The sequence below is a fragment of the Apodemus sylvaticus genome, chromosome 16 (genome assembly GCF_947179515.1).
Source record: "Apodemus sylvaticus chromosome 16, mApoSyl1.1, whole genome shotgun sequence".
Taxonomy (NCBI): domain Eukaryota; kingdom Metazoa; phylum Chordata; class Mammalia; order Rodentia; family Muridae; genus Apodemus; species Apodemus sylvaticus.
The window spans coordinates 67,561,564-67,588,963 of record NC_067487.1 but is presented as its reverse complement, the minus strand read 5'-3'; the positions used below and the strand labels follow the sequence as shown (position 1 = coordinate 67,588,963).

Genomic DNA, 27,400 nt, shown 5'->3' with positions numbered 1-27,400 from the left:
GCTGGGATTTGAACTCAGGACCTCTGGAAGAACGATCAGCACTCTTAACCACTGAGTCATCTCTCCAGCCCTTAGGATTTCTACTGCTGTGATAAAAGGCCTAGCCCAAAAGCAATCTGGGAAGGAAAGGGTTTCTTTCCTCATTCAGCTTGTAGTCCTCCATCTAGGGAAGTCTGGGCAGGAACTCAAGGCAGGAACCTAGAGGCAGAAGCTGATGCAGAAGCGTTGCAAGAACACAGGCTTGCTCAGTTTTCTTTCTGATACATACTGGGACCACCTGTCCAGGGTTGGTAGCACATACAATGGGCTGGGCCTTCCCACATCAATAATCAATAAAGAAAATGCCCCCTGGGACGTGCCCACAGGCCAATCTGGTGGAGGCACTTTCTCAGTAAAGGTTCTGAGAAATGACTAGCTTGTATCATGCCCACATAAAACTAGTTAGCACAGCAGTGGTTTCACACAACAGGTGATGACACACACTGCCTTGCAGTGGTTGTGGAAGACCTGCATAAGATCAGTCCAGCCCCAAACCCTAGCATGCGCTGTGGGAGGGGCTCACGAAGTCCCACCCCTGCCTGAAGAGCAACGGTAATGGACACCTTCCTCCGTGGGAGAATCCGTTTTCTTAGGGATATGGACCGGATAAAGCTACTCATTCTCGGGTAGATGACCTTACACCTGCCCGCATACCGGTGAGTCTGGCCCTCTGAAAGAGACGTACATGCTCTTAACCACTGAGCTATCTCTCCAGCCCTGTCTTTTAAATTTTTTTCACTTACTTATTTTTTGAGACAGGGTCTTACTGTGTAGCCCTAGCTGGCTTGGAACTTGATAAGGGGACCAAGCTGGTCTTGAACTCACAATCTCAGCACCTTGAGTGCTATGAATAAAGGCACAAGCCGTTATGATGTCTAATCCTAGTTGTCAACTTTATATCTCAAACCAACTAAAACTCAGGCATTCTCTCTCTCTCTCTCTCTCTCTCTCTCTCTCTCTCTCTCAAGGATTTTCTTGATGGAATTATTTGAAGTGGGAAAACCCATCCTAAATCTGGATCAGTTGAGGTTGGAAGGCCCACCCTAAATATGGACAGCACATTCCTGTAGAAGTGTATGACAGGGCATGGGGGAGGAAGCTCTTGCTTTTGGCTTGCTGGTTCTCACATTGACAGGTTCATTGGAATCATTCTTTCAAGGGTAGAACCCAGTTCTTTAGGATTCGAATGTATACTACAGACCAGACGAGATATCCAGCCTTGTGGACTTTGTGTTGGGAGACAGGCATGGTTGGAGTAGCCAGACCACAGCCCATACATCATTGTAACAAATCATAAACAACTTTAATAAAACTCCTCATAATAAATATAGATTCATTCTATTCTGTTCCTCTAGCACAGAGGTTCTCAACTTTTCTAATGCTGAAACAGTTCCTCATGTGTGGTGACCCTTAACTATAAAATTATTTCAGTGCTACTTCATAACTATAATTTTGGTGCTGTTATTAATTGTAATATAAATATCTGATAAGCAGGGTATCTAATATGCAACCCTCATGAAAGGATCATTCAATCTCCAAAAGGGTCATTACCCACAAGTTGAGAGCCGCTGCTCCAGAAACTCCTGTCATATACATTGCCACACTCAGCTTCATATATATTTTTTTACATTTTTTTATGCTAGCAAAATGATAAAGCCACTTCTAGCTTCACATCTGGCTGGTTCACCAAAGCACTGCCGTGGGTCCAGTTTGAGCACCAGTTTTGAGCCTTCTGCTCCTGCCATCCCACCACCACCACCACCACCACCACCACCACCACCACCACCCCCACCACCACCACCAACCCCATGCCTGAGTGTCTTGTGGTCAGAGTGAGTCTGGGAATGGGGAGAACGCTGGGATTCTCAGAACAGGACTCTGGGGTCTGCATGTCCCATGACTGGTTTTCTATAAGAATACGTTTACCACAACAATAATCAAGACCATTAACAGGCCACAAAAAATTATCTTGAAGGTTTTCAGCAAGCATGTTTTTATTAATGAATGGAATGGAAGAAGCCAGAACAGAAAATTCCAGAATGGATCTGTCATTTCTTCTTTGTGGTTATATGTTAAGTTTTACAGGGCTGGTGCGTATAATGTTTCTAAGGGCTGTGCTCAAAAGATCTTGGGGTCCCTTGCCAGAAGTGCCTTAGATAAAGTTGGTTGCTGTGTCATCTGTGGTATAGTCCCTGAGTAGTTATTATGACACTTAGGGTGGTTTGTGTCCTGTGTTCCTACTTGAAATGGGATTGACATCCAGGTGACGTTCTCTTTGTTGCAGTGACTTCTGTATGCCTATTACATGGGAGGTACTTAGGAAATCTGTTTGGAATTTACTGTGAACTTTTCCTTTCTTTGCTTCTAAGTAAATTTCTGAAACTGTTCTGTAACTGTAAATGCTATTTGTGATTCCATTTTGTCTAGCTAGCGCCAATCATAGGTGTAGCTTGGTCTTAGCACAGACGCTGACTTCCATCTGTAGCCCAGACATGGGCGAATTCACCCCAAGCCATTGCCCCGTGGCTACTGTGCAGATTTGAACTTTTGTTTTTCGAAGAGCTCCCTCAGCTGCTGCTCAGTAGTGGCGTCCTTCTGCTGCATCAGCTCGGCTGTTCCTTTGGTCACTCCCCAAGCATCCGGCCTGGACATCGAAGGGTTGTATGGCCTGCCAGAAGCTATTCGAAGATTCTGCCAGTATTCCTTTCTGGCCCTGTGGAAACAAAACACACATCAGGACCCACAATATACCCACAGCATACACTAGGATCCCTAGAACATCCTTAGAGCCTTTATTAGTCTCTGAACGTCTGGCAGTGAATACATCCTTACTAATCCAGACTGAAGCATTTCACCACTTAAACCTTTAGGTCTCTTTTAAACCCAAGCATAGAGATTAAAAGCCTAAAATTTAGGATCAGGATATCTTCTAACAAGTATATACAACCCATCTGTCCTGGTGTCCTGGCCACATTTTAAAATTTTGTATTAGCTGGGTGGCAGTGGTGCACACTTTTAATCCCAGCACTTGGGAAGCAGAAGCAGGCAGAGATCTGTGAGTTTGAGGCCAGCCTGGTCTATAGAGTGAGTTCCAAGACAGCCAGGGCTACACAGAGAACTTTTACTAGAATGTATTAATTATGGGAACCATGTGTTTTGCTATAGTGCTCTTGTGTGTGCATGTGTGTGTGTGTGTGTGTGCATGTGTGTGTGTGTGTGCGCGTGTTCTCTATGGCGCTCTCACACGTGTGTGACCTGCAATGATCACACCCACCCCCTCTGTTCGTCTGCCGCTCTCTCCCTGCAGTCACATCTGAACTTGTCTGGAGACTAGTTGGCCCCTTTGGCTGGGCACTGCCTCCATCCTCCTGCTTCAGGTCTCATCAGGTCTGGTAGCCCGGCTAGAAGGATAGAAAGCATCTGCACTGGCTATTACATTTGCTAAACTCCTGAAAATCCCACCTTGCCCTAGGCTCTCCATGCCTTGGGAATGGGGTCGCCTTGGGAATGGGGCTGCGCACCAACCAGCTCACTGATGATAGTGGACCTACCCCTGCTAGTGCTGGAGTCTGCTCTCTAGGAAACTGTCTCCACTCTCAGACTTGTAGCCTCCCTCCCTCCCTCCCTCCCTCCCTCCCTCCCTCCCTCCCTCCCTCCCTCTCTCCCGCCCTCCTCACACCTCTTAGTGCCTCCCATCAGGCTGTCCTTTTGTCTGGCAAGGTAACTCATCCTTCAGCTCTGGCTGCAGCTTCTACAGCATCCTTTCTAAGCCCCCTGCTGCCTTTTGCCGTTAGCTCAGAGCCCACACTGCTGCATCTCTCTGTACATGAACGCATCTGAACTTCCTTGTTTATCTCTGTCTTTTAGGTTAGCTCTTTGGGGACCGGGGCGCCCATCCTCTTTTCTACTTGGTGGGATCCTATTTAGCCTCCAGAATCCAGCTTTCAAGAGCTCCTTTTCTAAGATGTGGTCCTCGTCGGCAGAGAGTCATTTCTTCAGTTCTCCCAAGCAGTCACAGTGTGGTATAAATGACTTTATCTTCCTTCCTCTTGTTGCTTTTTTCCTTTTTATTCTAAGTCTGTGTCTCATGTAGCCCATGCTGGACTTAAAGTCACTCTGTAGCCGAGGCTTGCCTTGAACTCCCCGTTTTCTCCTTCCCACCCCGTAAGTGCTGGGGTTACAGGTGTGGAACAACGTGCCAGGCATTGATTTTCTGAGCCATTCCTCCCTGTGAGTCTCTGGAAGCCAGAAATGAGAGGTTCCTAACTGTCGGGGCCTAGCCCAGGTCCAGGCTGATTCCCTCGTTCATCTCCCCCGTTGGAAAGTGAGCTATGAGGCGAGATCTCGCCTGTCACACCATAACCTCATTCCAGCTCTGAAAATTGTGATGCAAAACATTTAGCATTAATATAAATTATTATTGCAAAGCAATACTCAATTTTCGATTTGCTGCTGGGAGCTTATTTCTTCTCAAGCTTTGATATATAACATGAAAGCCCTTTCCCACTGATCTGCCCCAGGCCTGAGTTATACTCAACTTTTTTTTTTTAAGGCAGGGTTTCTCTGTGTAGCTGTGGCTATCTTGGAACTCACTTTGTAGACCAGGCTGGCCTCAAACTCAGAGATCTGCCTACCCTACTTCCCTAGTGTTGGGATCTAAGGCATGTGCCACCACCAGGCCCAGCCTCATTCTTTAAAATTCAGCATGAGTGGACACCTCATGGATGGTACCTTACCGGAACACAGACTCACATTTGCATGCTATTTATTTTGCAGTCTATCTTAATCCTTCTCCATAAGTCATGTGGGAAGATGCTTTATAATCAGCTCAGGGAGAAACTGTGGAGGAGTCAGACCATTCTCTTTACACAGGAAATGGAAAGGAACCTTTGATGATGGACCTTGGGGAACCAGCTGGAGTGGGGAGGTACTGACCTGGCCCTGATCCAGGGCTTGGTGTGCATGTCCAAACCACTTCCCCAGCTGCCATGTTTTTCTGAAGCCGGTGGCAAAAATCCCCTTTCTGGGGCCAGCTCCTCTGCGATCGCCCTGATGTGGTAGGGCTCAAACCCGCAGCAGCCGCCGATGTACCTGACCCCCAGGTTGTAGGCCTCTCTGGCATATTTTTGAATATCCCATCTGGTCGCAACTCTGGGTTCCAATCCTGGAATAAATAATATTATGCTGAGTTCTTTTTATATAAAAAATATTTGAAAAACAACAACAACAACAAAGGGTTGGAGAGCTAGCTAAGTGAATAAGATCACTTGCTGCTCAGGCATGAGGACCTATGTTGGGACCATGTTGGGCGGTCCACAAATAACAGTCTATAGCTTCAGTTCCAGATCTGGACTCTGCTGTCACCTGCTCTCATGTGTGTGTGTGTGTGTGTGTGTGTGTGTGTGTGTGTGTGTGTGTCTGCGCACATGGACACACATGTGCACATACACAGACACACACACATGCATACACCACACATACATAATTAAAAATTATTCTTTAAGAAAGGTAGAAAGTGAGAGAGTAGGATATTTGACGCCCTCCTCTGGCCTTCACATGTAAATACATGGATACATGTAAAACTGTGTGGCCCCCTAACACACAAAATGAACATAAAAATTCTTAAGAGGGAGCAGGGCTTTGGAAATAATTAATTTAATCTTATTTTTGTGATTAAAAAAATAAAAGTACGGATGAAAGGATATTTCCTAAGGTCACATACTTCAGCAGCAAGGTAGAGCCAGAAGAGCTCTCTACAGACGCACCCTCCCCAGAGGACAGCTTGTCATCACCTCTACGGCACGAGTCACTGGTTGTCCCCTCTGGTTCCACACTTAATTTCATGGTTGTTGTTGTTCCCCTTAGCGGTTCTATTTGTCCTTCCACTGCCTAATAAAAGGAGTTTTGGCTGCAGGGACAGAAACTCAGAGCCAAGAGATGACAGGTACAGAGATTTCTCTCCCGAGACAAAAGCTCTCTGGCTATATAAATTCATTTGAAATTTCTCAAGCAAAGATATTGAGACAATTTATAAGAAGGTCTGTCTTACCAAAGGGGAATTCTGGGAGATCAATAAATCCCTGTTTGCCACAGTCAGGGGTGTGGTAGGCCAGGGGCTGGCTCATCAAGTACGCTTTCAGCCGAGCAGCCTCCAGACCCTCCTTCATGAGCTTCACGGTCTGTAAGCTGGTGCTGGGGTCGAAGTGGCAGTTCACACCGACAATGGAGGCGCCTGGAAGTGAGGGGGCGGGTTAGTGTGGGAGGCACCAGAGTCTCCATCACGCTCCTACTCAGCAGGAACTGAAGGACAGTGCTTGGTCTTCACAGAACCTCTGTCACCTGTGGGGAAGAGCAGTTCAGAGCAGCCAGGACATGCCTTCTGAGAAAAGTGGGACATTATGTGGCAAGCACGTGATTTGTCAATGCTCCCAGCTGCTGGATTGGAGCTGTGTTTAACATTACGCTGGCCGTCCGAGGCATGTTTAGTAAGTTCACAAAGGCTCCTTGGGTGCAAACAGCAGAAAGTCACTTAGGGAAAGGCTTTTTTTTTTTAAAATATGTTATCGAAAATGAATTATGTGACTAGGATTATTGATTTGAAAAAAATCTCAAAAACTCCTTTAATTTGAAGTGACTAATCTTTTTAACACCTGTCAAACCTGTGGATAAATGCTCATTGGCATGTCAGCCTCCCAGACCAGAGAGGTACAGAGCTGGCACCTTAATGTGTCCTTCTGAAACCTGTTGTGGTGATGTTTGATTTAATGATACAAAATATGCTTTAGATGTCTCATTTAAAAAACAAAGATGTTTGTAGTCATTATGTCCTTAACTGTGTCTGGAGCCAGGACAACCAACTGTGACATAGACTAGGCTGGCCTCGAACTCAGAAATCCACCTGCCTCTGCCTCCCAAGTGCTGGGATTAAAGGCGTGCACCACCACTGCCCAGCATTAGATGTGGTTTTTGGAAATTTTGTCATCCAGTATATTTGAAGGGACAGGATGCTGCTAACAGTTTCACCCTCTCAAGATGAGAGGGATTCCCAAATAGTGCTTCTCTCTCTTCTTTTTCAACTTAAGAACTTTCAGTAAAGAGTGGGGGAGCTGGCTTGGTGAGCTGTGAAAACCAGAGGATCTGAGTTCAAATCCCCGGTGCCAACCTGCTGGCATCTCCTTGCAAGCCTGTGAGCACAGGCGGCACTGGGTGTCTATCACGGTGTGATGGAGACAGGCCAATCCCAGCAGCTAGCTGGCCGTCCTGCCTAACCTAACTGATAGACCTCAGGTTCTGTGAGAGAGATCCTACCTCCTACCTAACATCTTCACTTGGAATTTTTGTGGAATTAAGTCTCACCCTGTAGCCCAGGCTGGAACTATAATCAATCTCCCTGCTTTAGTCTCCCCAGCTCAGGGGTTTTAGGTGTGGACCACACCCATTCTCATCTGGATCTTGACCTTTGGCTTTGGTTTTGAATGTGGAGCACCCGTAGCTTCTCTTTCCTTGTTCAATTTTAATTATACTGATTAATTAATTATATATTGGCTATTTATTAAATACTTGTTAGATGTAAGCTTCATTGTAAGAGGAAATATAGATAGAATTTGGTATCTGCCATCACAGGCTTTATATTTTAGCTCAGGGCTTCCCAAGACTTGGCCCATGAACATAAGGTTTTATGATGATTTATGCTAAGTAGTGGCTATTCATCACATCTCCTTCTTGTAGAACAAGACACAAGAACGTGCCAAAAAGACTCTGCTGAGTCTGGAGTGGAGATCCGTGCACAAGTAAGTTTAGTGTGGTGTCATCTAAATACATCTGACCTAGCAACATTTCCACAGATGGAAAAATGCCGACTGAAGATATTCCAAGTGAGAAGTGTAACTAGAAAGTGATGTGTTTTAGGAGCCAGGGATGTTCACATCAGATTCATGGAGGTAGAATTCAAGTTAAGCACTGGAAGATGGTCTGGGTTGATTAGACAGGTGTTGTTAAGGATCTGGGATGTGCTGTGTTCTAGCCACAGCACGTTCAGGGCTGAGCCAAATTGACCTAGTCTCCACCTTCATGGATGTTACTGTAGTGAGGGTGATTTTAAACAGATAAATGATGTAAATAAGGCTACCTATGAGGCTGTGATTGGAGCACAGGATACAAAAGACCAGCAGAATGATGGGAGGGCCACCTTCAGGCACAGGCCACCTGCCAATCACCACAGCAAATGATGGCGTCCCAGCTGCTCTTGAAGACAGATACCTTATCCCCTCTCATGTTATACTTCCCATAAAGGTTTGTATTCTACAATTTCCTCCTAAATACAAATATTTGTTACTGTTAATAGTAAATATTAAAAAGATTTTTTATGGAAAATTAGGATGTGAATAAGAACCATAAACTAAACAAATCCCCAACATATCTCCAGTTCACCGAGTGTGTTCCCTCTTCCCCTGACACTGAGTTATAACTTGGATTTAAAATGCGACAGTTTAGAAAACAGCCTGTGACTTCCCCCTAATTGAAATGAAACCCAGTGTTAGGAACAGAAATTGGATAAAAAGATATATTAGTTGGTCAGTATTTCATATCAAAGTGTCTTTTGATTTATTATACCAATTACATGAAGCAAAGCAAGCTAGCCGCTATGAGAAAGGAAAAACTTTGGCAAAGAAACAGCTAACTTTGAAGGTATGAATGTTTAAAGAACCTCGACTTGAGACACGCTTAAATAAAACACAATCTCTCCTAACATTTCTGTTGTTGTAACCAAACCTTCTTCTTGTTTAACCTCTAGCGTGTGCCTAACTACCTTTCCAAAAAGCTGCCATGCCTGCGCGGCTTGGGGGATTCAAGAATGATAGCTTACTGTTCCTTAAAGCATACATTTAAGGGGAGATGGCTAAGTGTTTTCTAAGTTCAGATTCCCAACACCCACACCAAAAGCGGGGCGTGGCAGCACGCACCACGATGGCCCCGGACGTTGTCATGGTCAAGACAGACAAGTGGATGCCAGGAGCTCAGGGGTGGGGCAAGCCAGCCTAGCCAATCAGTGAGCCCTGGGTTCTGTGAGCGACTCTGTCCAAAGGAGTAAGGTGAAGAGCTAGAGGGAGACATGACTTTTACCTCAGACCTCCGCGTGTGCACACAAATGCCACACACACTCTCCCCTTCACACACACACACACACACACACACACACGAACATGTATATATATTTCCCTCCACATGTTTACAAAGTCAATCTGTGTTTTTTTTTCCTGTGTATAATTTCTTGGTATATACCAGAGTACGTATTGATTCCTAGAACAGCATGCATTCCCTTTTATGTTATCTTAAAAGTCTCGCCAATGGCAAAACTGACAGAGATCTGTCATTACCTGCTTTCACCAGGCGCACCGCGCACTCTCCAGGGGACACGCCGTGCAGATCTCCTTCTGGTCCGATGCACATGGTAGCCGCTACAGGCTTACCGGATGTCTTCAAGGCTTCCACTGCCCACACGGCTTCTTCAACATGTTCAAAATACTGAAATCAGCGAAGGGCGGAACGCTTTTAATCATGTTTCCCCCAAAACGATAAGAATACCATCCTATAATTATTATTTGAGGAACCGTCTAGTGATAACTCAGTTTCTAAGCTTTTTTTGACCCAGAATAGAAGAGAGCGACAGTTTCTTAGTGTGAATAGAAGACGAAAGATTTGAGAACTGCTGTGTTAGAGCTGAGTCAGAGTTCGTAGAAGTCTTCGATGGAAAAAGATCTCCAAAGCTAAACTGATATTGTTGCTCCCGGTTGAGGTTTGAAGCCACCCTGTGTAGGCGCGTAAGGAGGGGTTCTGTCTGAGTGGATCCTCCTCCCTCACCTCTGCAATGAGGAAGTCCACATTCTTCTTCATGAAGACCTCTAGCTGTTGGTGAAATATCTTTTTAACTTCCATCTCGCTCTTGCAGCTGAGGTACGACGGCGTCTGGCTCACGCCTCCTGCCACCAAAGCGTCTCCTTCGTCAGCCACTTGCCGTGCGATGTCACAGGCAGCTTCGTTGACCTTGCGCCCCTAGAGTGGGTAAGTGGGGGACACGTCGAAATTGACAGGTGAAATTGGAAAAACAAAGTGTTAGGTGCAGGCCCACCTCTCAATCTTATTTTTAATTTTTTTTTAAATCGTTTTTATCCCAGGAAGCAAAGGTTATGGGGATCGATGGCTGATCAGGTCTAGCAGTTTGCAAAGCAACTCTCCTACCATGGAAACAGCAATAGGTGCAGGAGTAATATCTGGGCAGCAGCCCATTGTCAACAATCTGTGAGAGGATAATGGCTTCTACACGAAAAGAAATAATCTGGAATTTTCTAATACCAACCTGCACTTAGATCAGTACTTAGCGAATAATTGTGGTGACAATGGATAATAGCTTTTATGATTAATATGACTAAAGTTCAATTAGGATGATGACCCAATTCATGACTACTGCACATCACTCCCATAATAAGTACCTGCCTGATAAGGAGCATTCTAACCATTTAGACATTTAAGATTGAGCTGGCCTGGAGGATAGCGTTTCTGTTTGTTTCGTTTTTGAAATGGAGTCGCATTCAGCCCAGGCTGTACTTGAACTCCTGATTCTCCTGCCTTCATCTCCCAAGTGCTGAGATCACAGCATGCACAGCCCAGGTCAGCTTGTCTTTGTGCTGAGATAGTTTCATTCTGTTGCCTTTTCATTCAACTCCTGGGCTCAAGGATCCTCTTACCTTAGTCTCTTGAGTGGCTAGGAGCACACAGCGGCCAACAGGCCTGCCTGCTCTGGGGTGTACCTTGTGGGGAGGGAGGGCTCTTGCTTAGGAGACAGAGGCAGGCAGATCTCAGTGAGTTCCAGGTCAGTCAGGCTGCACAATCAGAGCTTGTCTCAAAAGTGTCGGGAGATAAATATATGGACTTGTAAAGATGCCACTTTGCTTAGCAATGTAAGAGCAGACAGGACTCCTTCCTTGTTGAGTACCCGCTTCACCAAGGCCTTCCTGTTAATTTTAGAGTGCAGCTCAAACCTGAGTCACATGTCTCTTATTCTGGTAAAAGAACAAAGATCTAGCTTTCCTCTGTGGGAACTTGGGGGCGGGGAGTGTCTGTGCTGCCCCTTCACAAGTTGTGGCCTTGGCGGGTGGTACTCACAGAAATCTTCTCCGCCACATAGTTCCCTCTGTTTTCCAGCTTGTCTTCACTTGCGTAGAAAGTGAAAGTCTGCATGACGTTCGACCCGGCTCTGAGGAACTCCCGATGAAGCTGGCGGACTGAGAGAACACAGCAAAGCTAGGGTTTCACTCATTCACCAATCTGCGACACCATCAAGAGGCTTAGGGGTAACAACATCAAGATGGCCAGTCCGGCTGCTTGTCATCTGTATGTCTGGGCCTAAGGAGGGGGAGATCTGGATCTCCTGGAACCTTCCTCAAAGTTGTCATAGCTGGGTGATTAGAGAGGAGAGGCCTCATTGTACTGTATTTGCTGCCCCTTGTCCCCCCCCCCCGCCCCCCCCCGTACTCTTGGTTTAGTTGGCTCTTCGTGGAAAGCACTAGGAAGAAGGGGAGCAATCTGTTGTGTTGTCCTTGGGAAATCCCATGATCCAGCCAAGGATATCTGACCAAGGCGCTGCGGGGGTGGGCTCTGCATGAGATGCTCTCTAATGGGAAGAGAAGTCATTGGGCTGCAAGTTGAAGAATTCCAGGTTCTCACTGGGTGGAGGTGAGGAAGACTTAGGGTTAGGGTTAGGGTTGGTTAGGGTTAGGGTGAGGGTTAGGTTTAGGGTTAGGGTTAGGGTTAGGGTTAGGGTTAGATTCCCTCTGTAGTGGGAACAGCTTAGGAAACACAATGTAGCATCAGCTTTGGCATTTGGGGAAATAACAGGAATCTACATGGGACAATTAAGAGATGTTAGGAGGTGGTAGGGATACAGTTGACAAGAGGGCTTAGAGCAGAGTTCTAATGGCCTGCCAATCTGGTACCCCACAGATAATGCCCTGGATCTTAGGTGGTAACTGGGACTAACCCAGTGGTTTTTGATTGTTTTATTTATTTATTTAATTTAATTTTAATTTTTTTACTTATTCACTTTACGTCCTGCTCTCTACCCCTCCCTGTCACCTCCCCACCCACATCCTTACTCCATCTCCCCTCCTAGCCTTACTCCATCTCCCCTCCTAGCCTAGTGTTTTTTTGAAAGACGGTTCTGTTTGCTTGGTTTTTTGAGAGTCTCGTGGCAGTTTGACTGAGAATGCCCCCCACAATCTCATGTTTGAATTCTTGATTTCCATTCAGTTGCAGTGGAACTATTTAGGAAGGATGGAAAAGTGCGGCTTTGTTGGAGGAAGTGTATCACTGATGGCTGGTTTTGAGATTTAAAAAGCCTCTCCCCATTTTTGGAGTTCACTTTGCCTCCTTCTTGTGACATGTGAGCCCTCGGTGGCTGCTCCAGCTTACCCGCCACTGGTCCCAACCACGAGCCCTTGAATGAATGGCAAATGGAAATGCTTTCATTGCTAAAAAAGAAGAGTGTGTTCCCCATATAGTTACAGATGTTCAATTTAAAGAGCAATACTTGGTTCTAAAGTTTGCCTTGGTGCTCATTGAGTCCCCTGCATGCTTGATGGATTTGAGGCCAGGTCAACCCCACAGATATTCTGGCTTGTTTGGGGGGAGGGGGTTCAGACATCACTTTTTGCCTTCTGTTTTTGTTCTTTTGAAGGTTCCCTGGTTGGTTCTTGTTTTCAGCCTTGTGGAGAACTGTCCTGCTAAGACAGGAGGTGGGAAACACTCATCTTATAAAATGAGAAACTTGGTGTTTGTTTCGTCGGGGGAACCGGCAATCCTGCCGAGGATCTGCAGTGTCTTCTGAAGTGTCAGAGGCCTGTGAGACCCAGTCAGGGGCAGCTATGTTGGAGACCTGGAAAGTAGCTGGGAGATGAAGGCCAAGGCTGGAGCTGTTCCTATGCGACTGGGGAGTGCCTAGATGGAAACCTGGGATTTTGTTTTTAAGTGAACGGACAAACAAGAAAAATAAAAGCTTCTGGTTTTTTTTTTTTTTAGAAAATAGCTTCCCAAGCTTGAAGCCAGCCCTTTCTTGATTTTTCTCTCTTTTAATGGTGGAAACTTTAGCTCTCAGTGGGAAAGGAGCTTAAAACACACATCTAAGCTCTAAAGCTTATTTTAATTAGCACAGGAATCAAATACAAACAACTCGTGGGGAGCTCCTGTCTATCAAACAAGCACAGAGCTGCTGGGGTGGGGAGGGATCTTAGAACGAGATTAAGAGTGCAGGCTGGGATGCCAGGCACTAGGATGGCATGGTTTATCATCAGAAAACCCACCAAGATCATCTGTGGGTGGATTTCCAGAAGGCCCCTGAAAACATCCTGGGAGGAAAGCGACCTGTATGTGCACACTCACATTCTACAACACAGAGAGTCTATGTTGCCATAGATTTTCCTAGGGGGCAATGATCCAAAATAACTGATGATATTTCTTTACTTTGAGCTAATTTGTTTTTTCTTTCTCTCTCTTCCTCTCCCCCATCCCTCAGAGCCTACTATGCAGTCCTAGAATTTACTCTGCTGGCCTAGAACTCACAGAAATTCACCTGCCTCTGGCCTCCCAAGTGCTGGGATTAAAGGTGTATACCGCCATGCCCAGCTGAGAAATCTAAGGTTTTGAAATTCCAAAGCACATTCTACAACAGCAGTTCTCAACCTTTCAATAGCTGTCACCCTTTAATACAGTTCCTCATGATGTGGGTCCTCCCCAACCATAAAATTGTTTTTGCTGATTCTTTTATGAATCATAATGTAATTATCCATGTTTTCCAATGGTGTCAGGTGACCCATCTGAAAGGGTCATTTGACCCCCAGGTTGAGAACTACTGCTCTACAGATTCAAAGACAGTTCTCCTGTGGAATGTAAGTTGGCAGAAATATCACTCAGGACCCAAATGTGACCTGAACTAATACCAAAGTATTAGTGTCAGTAGTCATATATATTGATGTTTTAAAAACAACAACAAAAAAAGTAGGACTGGAGAGATGCCTCAGCGGTTAAGAGCACTGACTGCTCTCCCAGAGGACCTGAGTTCAGTTCCTAGCAACCACATGGTGGCTCACAACCATCTGTAATGGGATCTAATGCCCTCTTCTGGTGTGTCTGAAAACAGTTACAGTGTATTCATACATATCATATATATGTATGTATACTGATATTTCATTGGAAAACATGGATATATATATATATATATATATAATATTCTTTTTAACAAAAAGGTAAAATGATGTCTGGGCATTGTGGGTTCTGTAATCCCAGCAGGAGGTTCAGCAGAAGGATCCTGAATTTCAGACCAGCCTAGGCTCCATCTCAAAACAAACCAAATAAATACAACTTCATCTTGGGCTGAAGAAGTAACTTGGTGCTAAAGCAGAAGCTGAGCATGTGTGAGGCCCTGAGTTCAATCCCCAGTACGGGGGCCAGGGTGGAGTATCAATGCATTTGATTAAAGGGGCCGCTTTAGGGCCCAGCGGGAGTATTGTGTAACGAGCAGCACACACACTATAACAGAAGCATCCTTCTGCAGTCCTCACGTTTCTAGAAGCCACACCCACATCGGATGCCCGTGTGGTTTGCATGGGGGGCCCCCTAACAGCATCCAGTCCTTTCTCAGTCTCCCTCTAGCACTGAAAATTCAGCTTTTGCTCTGCTCACAAGAAGTGTTTCAGATCAAGTCCAGCTTGCCAGAAAGCTCTTCGGGGCCTCTGTCAATTCTAGCTACCGTTCAAACTTACAAAAAAAAAATCACCTGTAGACACATTGTTTTATGTCCATAAAATATGCACATAACCAATCACCCCTCCATTCGGAGGAGCATGAGTATTTCGTTCTTTTCTTTTTGCACAGTGGGAAGGATTGAACCCAGGTCCTTGGGCTCTCAGCTTCAATGCTTTAAACATTTATTTATTTATTTATTTTCCCCCAAAAGGCAAACAGCTACCATCCTGTAAGAATGGTCCCAGAAAGGATGTGTCACAGATCTGTCTTTTCTGACTCACGTGGAGTCCACTGAGTCTGCTAGTGGGGTGCTGGCAGAGTCAGATACCATATGGGATTTCAGTCTGCGGCAGATGAGACCAAATGGTTCAGTGTCATGGGTTTCCATTCATTCTTGAAAAGCATGCTCCTCCCTGAAGAGTAAGCCAGCGTACATGCTTGATGCACCAAACTGGCTCAAAGCAACAGAATGCTGATAAAGATAAGAATCCTGAGCCTTCCCACGCCAGGAATCAGCGCCATCCTCCCCCACGATAGCTCCTGGCAGGCTCTCAAGGTGACACAGTTAAAATATTCACCTGTGGTGAACTGTGGTGGCTGCCTCTGAAAGGGAGAGCATTAATAGGGACGGTTTCTCAGAAGAATGTGTGCGGTTTGGGGCCCTGTTAATCTTCTGTTGGGTTCCATCAACAGACTAGAGGGAGACAACGAGAGACTAGGGGTAAAATACGCCCATTTAAGGCAGAGCGTGGAGGCCAGAACCTCCGGGAAGGCTTGGGCAGAAGCACATCTCCTGCGTCTAGAGAACAGAAAGAGCCGAAGATTTGGCTCTGGACAAAATTACACAGAAGCCAGGTTCCCAAAGGCCTGATTATCAGCCAGATAGGCCTGCTATGCTAAGTTGGGACATTGATTTCTTTCTAAAGAAATGGGTCCTCAAGACAGGGGTGAAGCATATGAGTAGATTCACCCAGGAACTCTGAGAGCCCTGATGCCTCCCAGAATGCTCTAGGCTGAAGAAGTTGTCCATTCCTTTGCTATGTATGTATGCGCATGTGTGCCTGCGTGCATGCGTGTGGGTGTGTACGCAAGTCTGCATGCTCCAGCGGGTTGATACTGAGTGTATTTCTCACTTGCCTTCTGCCTTGTTTTTTGAGACAGGGTCTCACTGAACCTGAAGCTCACTGATTCCGAGAGTCTAGACAGCAGGCTCCACTGCAGGGATCCTCCCATCTCTGCCTCTCCAGTGTTTGAATTATGGGTATCCAGCTTTCTAATGTGGGCTGTGTGGAGGGAGGAGTAGAATTCAGGTCCTACTACTTGAGGAGCAAGCACTTTACCAACAGAGACATTTTCCCAGTCCCAGATTCTCCCTTTGAAAAGGAAAGAAAGCTTGAGAATCTGCAAAGACCTCTGCCTTGGGAGGCGGTGCTTATTCCTTCCTGGTCACCACTCTGTGGTGTTTTGGAAATAAGGCGCCTGGGATATGGATAGAGCAGGAAGATCCCTGACTGCAAATAGGCCTGGGCTACAGCAGGGTGAACTGGACTAGTTGTCAAATATACAATGGAGGGATGGAATGGGGTACACGGGTCATAAAAGGTGAGAAGGACAGACACACGGAGGACAATGATCAGAGACTAAGCTGGCTACAACAGAGGATGGAGAGTCTGGAGGAGATGGAGGACGGGGAGAATTACAGAGAAGGAGCAGAGAGACAGGAGGAGAGTATCAAAAGGGCTTGCTGTCTGCACACTGTAGGAGGACATCTCTTGGTGATGGCAAATTCTAGAGCAGGTGGCTCAGGCACAGCAAAGAGAAGGTCCCTGGGGAGGAGGTTGAGGCATTAGCAAACCGCTGAGCACATAGTCTGTATGAACTCTGCTTAGACTGGTGAGGAGGAGAGTGAGAGGGGGAAATACAGTGATCCAAGTTCTAGACTCATCCAAAGTGAAGAGCGGGAGCTGGGTGGTGGGTTACCGAGAGAAGCAGAGAAAGCCACTGTACTGCAAAACATGCGAGTCTGTACTGATGGTTGGCAGTGCCCAGGGTCAATATCAGGGACAGAAAACATTGCAGGCACGCCCCTGTCTCATGGTTTGCTCTCACAGTTCATTCAACATAGCACAATCATCATAGTATAGAGTAGAGCGTGCACCGACCTGCCTCGGGGTGCTCCACGGCAGCTTCCGGCGTCCAGGGTCCAGCCTTTACATAGCCCCTCTTTTCCAGTGCAAAGACAAATCCTCCATCTCCAATCACAACTTCTCCAGCACTTAAGCGTTCTAAGATCCCCTGAATTTAGTTACAACGAGGGAGAGAAAGGAGTTGAGTTCCAAAGACGAGTCCTATTTATAGTGATTTTGCAAGTCTGTTCTTGAGAAGTATAATTTTGTTAGCACTCTTGGTGTGAGTACAAGTCTCCACCTTCTGTGGGGCCGATTGGCAGATCAGGGCTTCAGGGATGTGGAGAGGCTGAAATATTGCAAACCCTCTGTACATCGTTGTGACCATTAGATCTGATTTCAAATAGAGGTGGGGGGGGGGAGTGAGACAACTCTGAGACAGAGACATCCCATTTACTAGCCAGACCGATGGATCTTTAGAATTGGGAAGACAACAAAGGCTACATAAACGACATGAGGGTCCACAGGCTTTTGCAGTAAAATTTCAACTCTTTCACTTAAACTCTCATCCTCCATAGCCCCACCCCACATGTCAGGATTGCAAGTGCTCAGAGAGAAACCATTGGCATCTTCACTGTGGAACTGGGAATCACACGAGGATGTATGCTCTCTACTGCCAAGCCTGGAAGTCTGTGTGAGTAAACAACTATAAAGATACAGAATTGCTCATGTGGATTTTGAAATTCAAATATATATCATGATTACAATGTGTCTAAATACTACATTTAAAATTAAACATATACATATATATAAATTAACAAATATATGCATGTGATAGTGATATGTAGCTATATGTCATGTATAATATAAATATATATCACACAAATAATGGTCCTATAAACAGCTATGGCTCACGTCCAGTGGACATAGCTATGACACAATGGCAGTTAACATCTCATTGAACATGATTTCAAGCTTTAGTACACGACATGTTAGCACACAGCACAGCCAGAAATATGATCTTTGGAAACAGGGGTGATTTCCTCATCATGCCAACCATATTGTGGAGTGATTATGTCAGTGTACACTTAGATGTCACAAGTTTTTTTTAAGGATTTATTTATTTATTTATTACATGTGAGTACACTGTAGCTGTCTTAGAAACCAGAAAAGGGTGTCAGGTCTCTTTACGGATGGTTGTGAGCCACCGTGTGGTTGCTGAGATTTGAACTCAGGACCCTTGGAAGAGCAGTCAGTGCCCTTACCCACTGAGCCATCTCTCCAGCCCCCAGATGCTACAAGTTTTTAATCACCTAAACCTCAGATTTTTTTTTTGTTTGTTTCTAAATTAAACAGAGGATGTGCTATGAAAAGTTCAGGGTGTGTGTGTGTGTGTGTGTGTGTGTGTGTGTGTGAAAATTATTAAGCATATATCTGCCTGGACAACTTGCAGAATGTATATCAAAATGTTGCAGATACTGCTCTTTGTATTTTATCCAGTTTTGTTTTATTTTGTTTTTTTGCAATGAATAAAGTGTCCTTGTCATATCTTTTAAATGCATATTGTAGCCCTTGTTTTGACATTTACACGGAGACAGAGATATTGAGGAAGTGCCATTATGCCACTCAGTTCTTGATAATTCTCTAAAGATTTCCCATCATGCCCCTCCCCCCCACTGTATTGTGTTTTCAGACGTTGTAGCGCTGTGTAGTCTAGGCTGGTCTTGAACTCTGGTCCTCTTGCCTTTCTCCTGAGTGCTGGGATTTCATCCAGGCCCCCTCAGATCCTACTAGAGAGGCTGGTAAAGTTTGTAAGCTTGGGTCTGGGAAGTGGATTAGAATGCATGGTTCTACAAATGGGACCAAACAGGTGTGTGTGTGTGTGTGTGTGTGTGTGTGTGTGTGTGTGTGTGTGTACAAAGATAACCATCTTTGCAGTCTGTAAGATATCATTTAGTAAATCTATGGGCTGGTAGTAAAGTAATTCAACACTTGAATCACATACCCTTCTCACACACCTACATACAGTCTACCTCAGGGGGGCATGGTGTTTAAATTTTAACAGGGTTAGCTTTCTTCCTCTTGTGGATGTCTTTTTGAATTGGTGTTTGTCCCTTTACAAACTGGGCACACTCAGGTGGTTTCCCAGCAGGGGAGTACAGAGGGTTAGAGTCAGCCTGGTTCCATCTGTCTCCCAGCCCCCTCCTGGGCTTGATATCAGAGCCAAGTACTTTACCTCTTCCCCGTCTATCCCTCCATTCCCAAACACAGAAAAGGTCAGATTTGGACTGAGCTCCTGGGTCCAGCAGGCATTTTGTTTTTTAGAATTCTGTGAACAGCCCTTCCTCAGTGTCTTGCAATCATTCTACTTATTCGTTCCTGAAACTATTTTTGGGGCTCCTGTGATCACCCCCTTCCCACAGTCCTGTCCTCCTGGTGGCAACTTAGCTGGGTGTTGGGTGAGAGGTGACGCAAGCCAGGAACTAACTGTAAGGCAGTCAGCCAGGCTCTACAGCTGCCTGCTCCTCCTGCACCGATACCCTGCAAGCCACCAGCCAGACCCACCTCCTCCTGTGGGAAATTGCACCCCTGGGTCCCTGAGCAGCTTCTCTGGAATATTTCTCTGGTCTGCAGTCAGGAAGGTTGGCTGAAGGGGGCGCCCTGACATACGAAGTGACTGGCGGGGTGGGGGGGGGGGGCGCCTTGTGTCCAGAAAGCAATCACTCCACACATTCAGGGTACGACATGGTCCAAAGTGGAGCCAGGAGTGCAAGGGGGCCAGAGACCATCTAGAGTGCCCTATGTAGGAGAAGCTCCGGGTCAGACAAAAGTTCTGGCTGTCTCTTCTGACCTAACGCTGCCAACTAGAAGGATGCTGGGTCCAAGCACCCCTCTGCACTTGCTGACATCGGGGTAGCCAGCTGATGGTGTATTGAGAGCGCCCTCGGGCTCCCTCTCACTCACCTTCTTGGCTTTCTTGCCGGCCACCGGTGCCATCTTTCCCGTGTAGTGAGCACAGTTGTGGACTGGAGCAGAGCGGTCCTCGCCAACGTCTGTGCTGCCGTGCCGCTGCTGCTGGTCTCTTTATAAGGCAGCTAGGGTTCCCCAGCCTTGACCAGGTCCAACACACGGCCTCAGGCAGGGAACACGCCCATGAGCCTTTGAATCAGCAGGCCAGGGGTTAACTGGGAAGCCGCCTGCAGGAGGAGGTGTCGAGATTGGTCTCCTAGATGGGTGGAAACACGAAGTAAGATAAGAAAGAAAAAAAAATACTGAGGTCGTTGCTTGCTTGTCTGCACACTGACCTTTGGCCGCTAGCAGGCCTCCGACCTTGATCTGGGGTCAGGTACCCACGACCTACTTAAACGGCCCGACCAGGCCCCTAAGAATTCCACTCAGTGCCCAAATATTTGACAAAGGCGATGATACAAAATCAGTGCATGAGGATGTGGTGCCCTGCAAGACCGTCGCACAAAGTGCAATCTGTGTGACCTACACCTGGCACAAGTAACACAAACTTGGCCTTTGCAGAAGCGTTCGATGCCAATGGTCAAGTAGTGGGTTTGTCAGTGACCTTACAGGAAGGCTTTACGGCTCTGGTAACTGTGACTTCTAGCAGGAATACTGCACCGTCTAACAAGCAGAGTCCAACAAGTAAAGGCAAAATGGAAAAGACCCTGAAGACCTTAAGTCTCCACAAGAAAAACAAAATGGAAGCAGGCCTGAGGGGAACGGGAAGCAGCTGTCTGTTGATGTAAAAGGTTATGTGTTTAACCTTTAGGTGGTTTATGACAGTTCCCTAAATATTAAAAAAAAAAACTATAACATGATGATTTAAAAACACTAGAAATATCACTTATAAAAACTGTCCATATTAGTAAATACTTAAAGACAACAAAGGAGTTGGGGTTCAGAAACTATTATCCAAATAATCACAGGAGGATATTTTCCACGTGGAACAATAGTCTCAATTTCATACACACAGAAGAAATTACAGTAGCAGGCAATGCATTGGTAAAAGTTTAAAGTGATGTATGAATGATATACAATGAGAAAGCTTTTTGAAAAGTCCATTTCCCTCTGATAAAAAACTTAAAAATGGGAAAAAAAAAAGAGGAAAGATATATTGAAATTAATTCAAGTGACAGACAATATTTTACTACCCCTCCCTGCCACCCCCATCCTACAACCCTATACACTTTCAGGAGTCAGGAAGAATGAGGTGCATTAACAGTCGGGGGGGGGGGTTGTTGTTGTTGGTGGTGGTGGTTTTGGGTTTTTTTTGTTTGTTTGTTTTTTTGTTTTTGTTTTTCTGGATTTGGTTTTTTTTGGTTTTTTTTTTTTTTTTTTTTGAAACAGGATTTCTCTGTATAGCCCTGGCTGTCCTGGAACTCACTCTGTAGACCAGGCTGGCCTCGAACTCAGAAATCAGCCTGCCTCTGCCTCCCAGAGTGCTGGGATTACAGGCGTGCGCCACCACCGCCCGCCCGGCTGCATTAACAGTGTATTAATGCCATCTTTGGCAGGGTTCACATCTTCCACCACTACTGTCCTGGAGAAGCGAAGTGAGTAATGGTTTAGTTAGTTAATGCCCTTGCTGGCTGGAACATAACAGCCACCACTGAAAACAAATCATGAAGTTTTAATAAATAATATAAACATATGGCAATTAAAAAACAAAAGATTGTCCTAGCTGCTGTTGCAAATTCAAGTCCTTGCTCTGGAGACAACCATCTTTAAAAACAAGGCTTTGAATTATGTCTATGTGCATGGAGGTGTGCACACAAGGGCAGGTGACCGTGAAGAACCGATGAGTTCTGATAGCAGATCCCCTGGAGTTTTAGCATCCGGATGTAGACTGCTGAGAACCCATCAGGTCCTCTGGAAAAGCAGGAGGTGCTCTTTCCTGCTGAGCCATCTCTCCTAGCCCAGGAAGTAACCCCTCTGACCAGCCCACCGTCTTTCTGGGGAAATGCTATGCCTATTTCAGAATAAGCGTGTTTATTAAAATTCATATCTGAACGCGGGGATTCTTTGTTCTCTGAATGCTCACCCGCTCCTACTTTCCCCACATGATTTATAGGCAGCTGTTTTGAAAGATTTTTATCTTTCCTCAGCCTCCTACCTTTTCTTCCACCCCTAAGCTAGGTCCTTTGAAACATCATCCACCATTATTTCCATGTTGCATACTAAACCCACAGTTTGCTGAATGCCTCTACGCCCAGGCGTCAGATGTGTCTTTGCCAGACAGTTATTTATTTCTCCACAGGGCTATGCAGTGGCTCCCCTACAGGCATCCCGAGACAGGCAGATAGGAAGAACTCTTACAATCAGCAGCTCTCCAGTTCCTTTGCCTAATCCCAAAGAACTAAGTCCGCAACAGCATGCTCTGTAATAAGCAGGTCTTAGGAGAACGCCTGTGTTCTTTGATCTCTGCCCCCACAACACGACAAGGGAGGTCATATGGTTGAAGTCCTCCCCTAGTGCAAAATGTTCAGGGTTAAAAATAAATCCCAAGGGAAAGAGATGGGTTCGATCTGGAAATTTAACTCCTGAGTTTCATAACCTCAAAAGAGAGATTATGGTTCTGGCTTTGATCTGCCCAGAGCCTCAGAGCATTTATTAAATCCCACTTGACAAACATGAAGCCCTGTAAGGCAGGATTTGAGACACTGTGCGTGGAGCCAGAGGTAAAGGGTACCTTCCTCTTTGTGTTCCCCTGTGAAGAAATAGATGATACAGTGCGCCAATGTTAATGCCTCTCTTATCAATGTCTAGATGGGAGATGTCAGGCGCCTTTGCCTTTGTCCATCTCCTGTTCAGTCAGGATTTCCTTTGAAATGGAGTTGGGGCTGAGATATAGCTCAGGGGTATAGTGAGTGCATGTCTTCCTTGCATGCATGAAGCTCCGGATTTGACCTCAGGCCCTTCTGAGAGAGAAATACGTGAATAACTGAATAAATAAAGCAATTAAATGTGAAACTGTCTCAGATCTTTTTTATATGCTTATTAAATCATGAGTCACTGAGCTTTGAATTTGAAGATGCTTTGTATTTAAATGCCAGGTTTAATCACATTCGACACCTGTGTAGAACTCGCTGCAAACTGGTGACATAGAAGTGTAGCCAATGTCCATGTTACTTTTGGCAAAGCCAGTGTTTATTACAAGGGGAACTGCGATTCCTTTGTGTAGGGCATTCACCCCTTCCTGTGTGCCACCCACACTATGACTACTGTGCTACATGTATCTGTTGTGTGCTTTTCAGCTTCTGCTGAAGGTGTGTGTGTGTATTTGCATGCACACATGTTTGCCCAAGCTACTTCTGAACTACTGAGCTCAAACTTTCTGCCTTAGTCTATTATTTGCTTTTTTTTTATTTTGGGGGGTAGAGGGGCAGGTTAGGATGAAGTCTCCTATTTCACAAGATTGTCACCTGAAATCTATAAGTTCAACAGCCTGAATGTGTAGTTCCTGATTTGGAGACTTGTAACCCAGGGAACGCCTATGACTTGCTCTCAGCCCCATAGGGGAGTTTGAAATCAACTCTCTCTCTCTCTCTCTCTCTCTCTCTCTCTCTCTCTCTCTCTGTGTGTGTGTGTGTGTGTGTGTGTATGCTGACTGTGTGTATGTGTTGATTGTGTGTGTATATATGCTAACTGTATATTGTGCTAATGTGTGTGTAGGTACACATGCTGCACATGGGTGTGGATACCATTTCACACACATGTATAACACACAGACACACACACTCACACACACACACACACACCACTCTCTCATTTCTATTTCCTAGTCCACTGCATCTAAGAGGAATTGGGAGGGGTTTGAGAGACAGCTGACAAGAGTTGTGCCTAGGAAAGAATTGTTCTGGGATAAGTCACCTTTAAGATTTTTGCTCCAACTCCAGTTACCTGCTCTTTATCAAAAGCCACGCTCTATTCTCATACAAAAAAAGCTGTTAGCATAGAGAGGGAGATTCCTCTTACTCTTTCTGAGTCAGTTAGCAGCAGGACTAGGCTCAGTCCCTGTGGTAGTGTTGCCTTTTGGCCAGATTGAGAGCTGTGTGACCTTCCGTGACCTTTGCTATGATAATCTCAGAGAACACTTTTTGGGAGCAGCAGGTTGACCTTGAATATACAGAGAACCGCCTGCCTCTGCCTCTGGAGAGTTGGGATTAAAGGCACGTGTTATCACTGCCTGGCCACTATAAACGTTCTTTTACATGTGTTCGAGGGAATATTTATACTAGTGGAACTGCTCAGAGGGCTGGAGCTCTCTCTCTCTCTCTCTCTCTCTCTCTCTCTCTCTCTCTCTCTTTCTCTCTCTCTCATCTCTGTTTACACCTATTTAAGGAAGCTTCCAGATGTAGATGAGAGAAGAAACTGGTTTACCCACTAAATAACATATCAATGTACAAAACCCAGGATGTGGGATTTCTAATACATTTACTTTTGTGATTATTTCCCAATTATTTGTGATTATTATTATTTATTGGTTATTAATATACCATAGCACCATTCTCTAGATATAAGCAAATAATAATTGTTAGATGAAAATACATCTCTTGCCTGGATGTCAGTGATACTTGCTGAATGATTCAAATGAAATTAGGCAGGATGTGCCTAGCGTTGGAACGGTCTTCCACATCCTCTCCTCTTCCCTTTCCTCTTCCCCTTGCCCTTCCCTTTGCCTCAACACTGATCATTATGTTCTGGAAAAACTCCAGAGAAGTTAAATATCCATCTAGAAGGCTTTATCCAGCCAGCGTTATTTCCTTCTGATATAATATGAAGACTCTGGTGTTGCTTTCTGGGTTGGATCTGGGAAGGTGTCATGAGTAGTTGTACCTGTATAAATAAGGAGTCATCCTGGTTTGCACCATGGAATCCTCCCTGTGGCTGTGGGGGTTGGTGCAGTTCTTATTCCTAAGGATGAGATAAGCAGTTTGCCAACGCTAGGATCCTTGTCCAAGGCACCTGGCTGGAGATGGCAGAGCCAAGGGACAGGGATGGTCTGTTCCCTTCAGAGTACCACTTGGAATCCTTAGCTCCCCTGTAGCAGACATTCCTAGTCACTTAGAGAACCTCATTTGAATTCTTCATGCTCTTCCCTCTGGGTATAAAAGCTGGATGCCAGAGGTCACAGTGAAACCAGTAAAGATACCAGACTCCGCTCTTGCTCTTTTTTAATAATAATTTTTTTGTTTTGTTTTTTGTTTTGTTTTGTTTTGTTGTTGTTTTTGGAGACAGGGCTTCTCTGTGTGGTCCTGGCTGTCCTGGAACTCACTCTGTAGACCTCAAACTCAGAAATCCTCCTGCCTCTGCCTCCCAAGTGCTGGGATTACAGGTGTGCGCCACCACCGCCCCGCCCTCTTGCTCTTTTTTAAAGACACAAAACTGAGTCCACAATGCAGATCACAGCTTTCCCTCCATTCTCATTGGTAAAGTTTGACAGGGGCCAGAGCTGTGTCAGAGAGACTGCTTGGGGTGCTAAGCAACACCACCTACCAGCCCCTACCAGCCCCTACCACACCCTTACCCCATCACCCACCAACAGCTGTCACATAACTGCTTTCTTTAAAAAAAAAAAAAAAGACTTTCGTTGTAAAGCTCAGGGTTTGGCCGAGTAGCAATGCATAATACCCAGGGGTTAATCCTCAGAACTAAGAAAAAGGAAGTGGTGGAAGAGGAAGAGAAGGAGGAGGAGGGGGAGGAAGAGAAAAGGGAGAAGAAAGAAACAGGAAGGAAGGAAGGAAGGAAGGAAGGAAAGAAGGAAGGAAGGAAGGAAGGAAGGAAGGAAGGAAGGAAGGAAGGAAGGAAGGAAGGAAGGAAGGAAGGAATGGAAAGTAGGTCTTTTTTTCCAGTGCTGGGGGTGGGGGTATTGCTGGGGACAGCAAACAATGACAGGAACTGCCTGCAGTAGACCAGGAAGGAGACATCTCAGAAGCCCGCAGCAGTTCCTTGTAGAAAAGGATGGTGTTTGGGACCCTGAGAAGCAGGACACACATCCCTCCAGGGGACCTGCCATCTGAAATAAGGGCCTGCCTGCAGTGGGCCTGGATGGAGACATCTTCAGTAGCCCGAAGCAGCTCCTTGTGAAAAACAATTGTTCCCATTTCTCCTAACCTTAGGCCTGACAACAGCTGTATAGATTTCATTTGTGTGTGACTGGTTTTCAGTTGGCCTTGGTGTGCATAATTATGCTATTATATCTGACTTTCTTACTTCTTTCTCCTTCTGCTCTGGTGAGTTCTGTGAAACTAGATGTTCCCTGATGCAATGATTCTCAAACAATTGAGGCATGGGGCACAGCACAGCACAGCACAGCACAGCACAGCACAGCACAACACAGCACAGTCCTAATGGCCCAGATGCCTGCTGTGTGCTCTCATCTTAGAAACAATGTAATAACTGCACAATGGTAGTTCCAGATTAATGCTTGACTTGCAAAGAAAAGTTGACAAAATTATTAGAAAATGAATTAGAGCCAACATTGGGACCCCAAAGAAAGACTAAACTATTAAAGTTATGAAATAAGTTCTGCACAACATTTGAGAGTGGTTCCTGGTTAGATTAACTAAGTCAAAACACTGGGACTCTTAGGAGACTCGTTGTGTGTAAGGTGCAGAAGCAGAAAGCTAGGGGAACTACGGAGTTAAGGGTTAACTTGATTCTTTCTGGCCACTGCCTGACAGCTTTGCCCATGTCATTTATCATTAGAGCTTTACAAGGAAATGCAAGTAGCTGGCCTTGGAGCTCTGAGCTCTGAAGTATAATAGTTAAAGTTAAAGTTTAAATAATGATAAGTTTGCAATTATTATTATTTTGGCTATAGCCCTGGGAATAGGAAAGCTTGAAACTTTGGGGAACAATTGTAATTCTTGATTTTTTGTGGGACTTGGTTATTCTTTTGAATTTGATTTGGCAACGATTATACAATGTCCTTTTTTGGTTTTTTGGATTTGGGTTTTTTTTCCAAGACAGGGTTTCTCTGTATAGCCCTGGCTGTCCTGGAACTCACTCTGTAGAGCAGGCTGGCCTTGAACTCAGAAATCCACCTGCCTCTGCCTCCTAAAAGGCTGGAATTACAGGTGTGCGCCACCACTGCCCAGCTTGTCTTTTTATCTGCTTTTGGAGTATCAATAAAAGACTGGGGCAAGAAGAAGGCAAGAGAGAATGCAGAGTGAACATAGTGAGACTGCAGAGAGCATGCAGAGAGCATGCAGAGTGAATGCAGAGAGCTTGTAGAGAGCATGCAGAGTGAATGCAGAGTGAATGCAGAGAGCGTGCAGAGTGAATGCAGAGAGAATGCAGAGAGCATGCAGAGTGAATGCAGAGAGAATGCAGAGAGAATGCAGAGAGCATGTAGACAGCATGCAGAGAGCATGTAGACAGCATGCAGAGAGAATGCAGAGAGCATGTAGAGAGCATGCAGAGTG

At 45.5% G+C, this 27,400-nt stretch overlaps 1 protein-coding gene across 1 annotated transcript; it reads right to left on the bottom strand.

Moving 5' to 3' along the window:
• Nucleotides 1–2,003: 2,003 nt before the first annotated feature.
• On the bottom strand, nucleotides 2,004–20,104 carry Bhmt (betaine--homocysteine S-methyltransferase). The gene is made up of 8 exons (XM_052159929.1): nucleotides 19,926–20,104; nucleotides 16,998–17,130; nucleotides 11,203–11,321; nucleotides 9,901–10,092; nucleotides 9,417–9,564; nucleotides 6,089–6,271; nucleotides 4,975–5,203; nucleotides 2,004–2,752 (listed from the first exon to the last, which is right to left on the bottom strand). Exons 1-8 carry the CDS (start codon nucleotides 19,956–19,958, stop codon nucleotides 2,566–2,568), a joined length of 1,224 nt encoding a protein of 407 aa, XP_052015889.1. The 5' UTR covers nucleotides 19,959–20,104; the 3' UTR covers nucleotides 2,004–2,565.
• Nucleotides 20,105–27,400: the final 7,296 nt, after the last annotated feature.

What these genes read in the sequence shown, in the direction of transcription:
- Bhmt (XM_052159929.1), bottom strand. Translation starts at nt 19,958, where the DNA reads ATGGCACCGGTGGCCGGCAAGAAAGCCAAGAAG. An exon ending in CCGGCAAGAAAGCCAAGAAG is followed by an intron (nt 17,131 to 19,925) that starts GTGAGTGAGAGG and finishes AACTAAATTCAG; the next exon opens with GGGATCTTAGAACGCTTAAG. An exon ending in GGTGCGCCTGGTGAAAGCAG is followed by an intron (nt 6,272 to 9,416) that starts GTAATGACAGAT and finishes CCTCACTTCCAG; the next exon opens with GCGCCTCCATTGTCGGTGTG.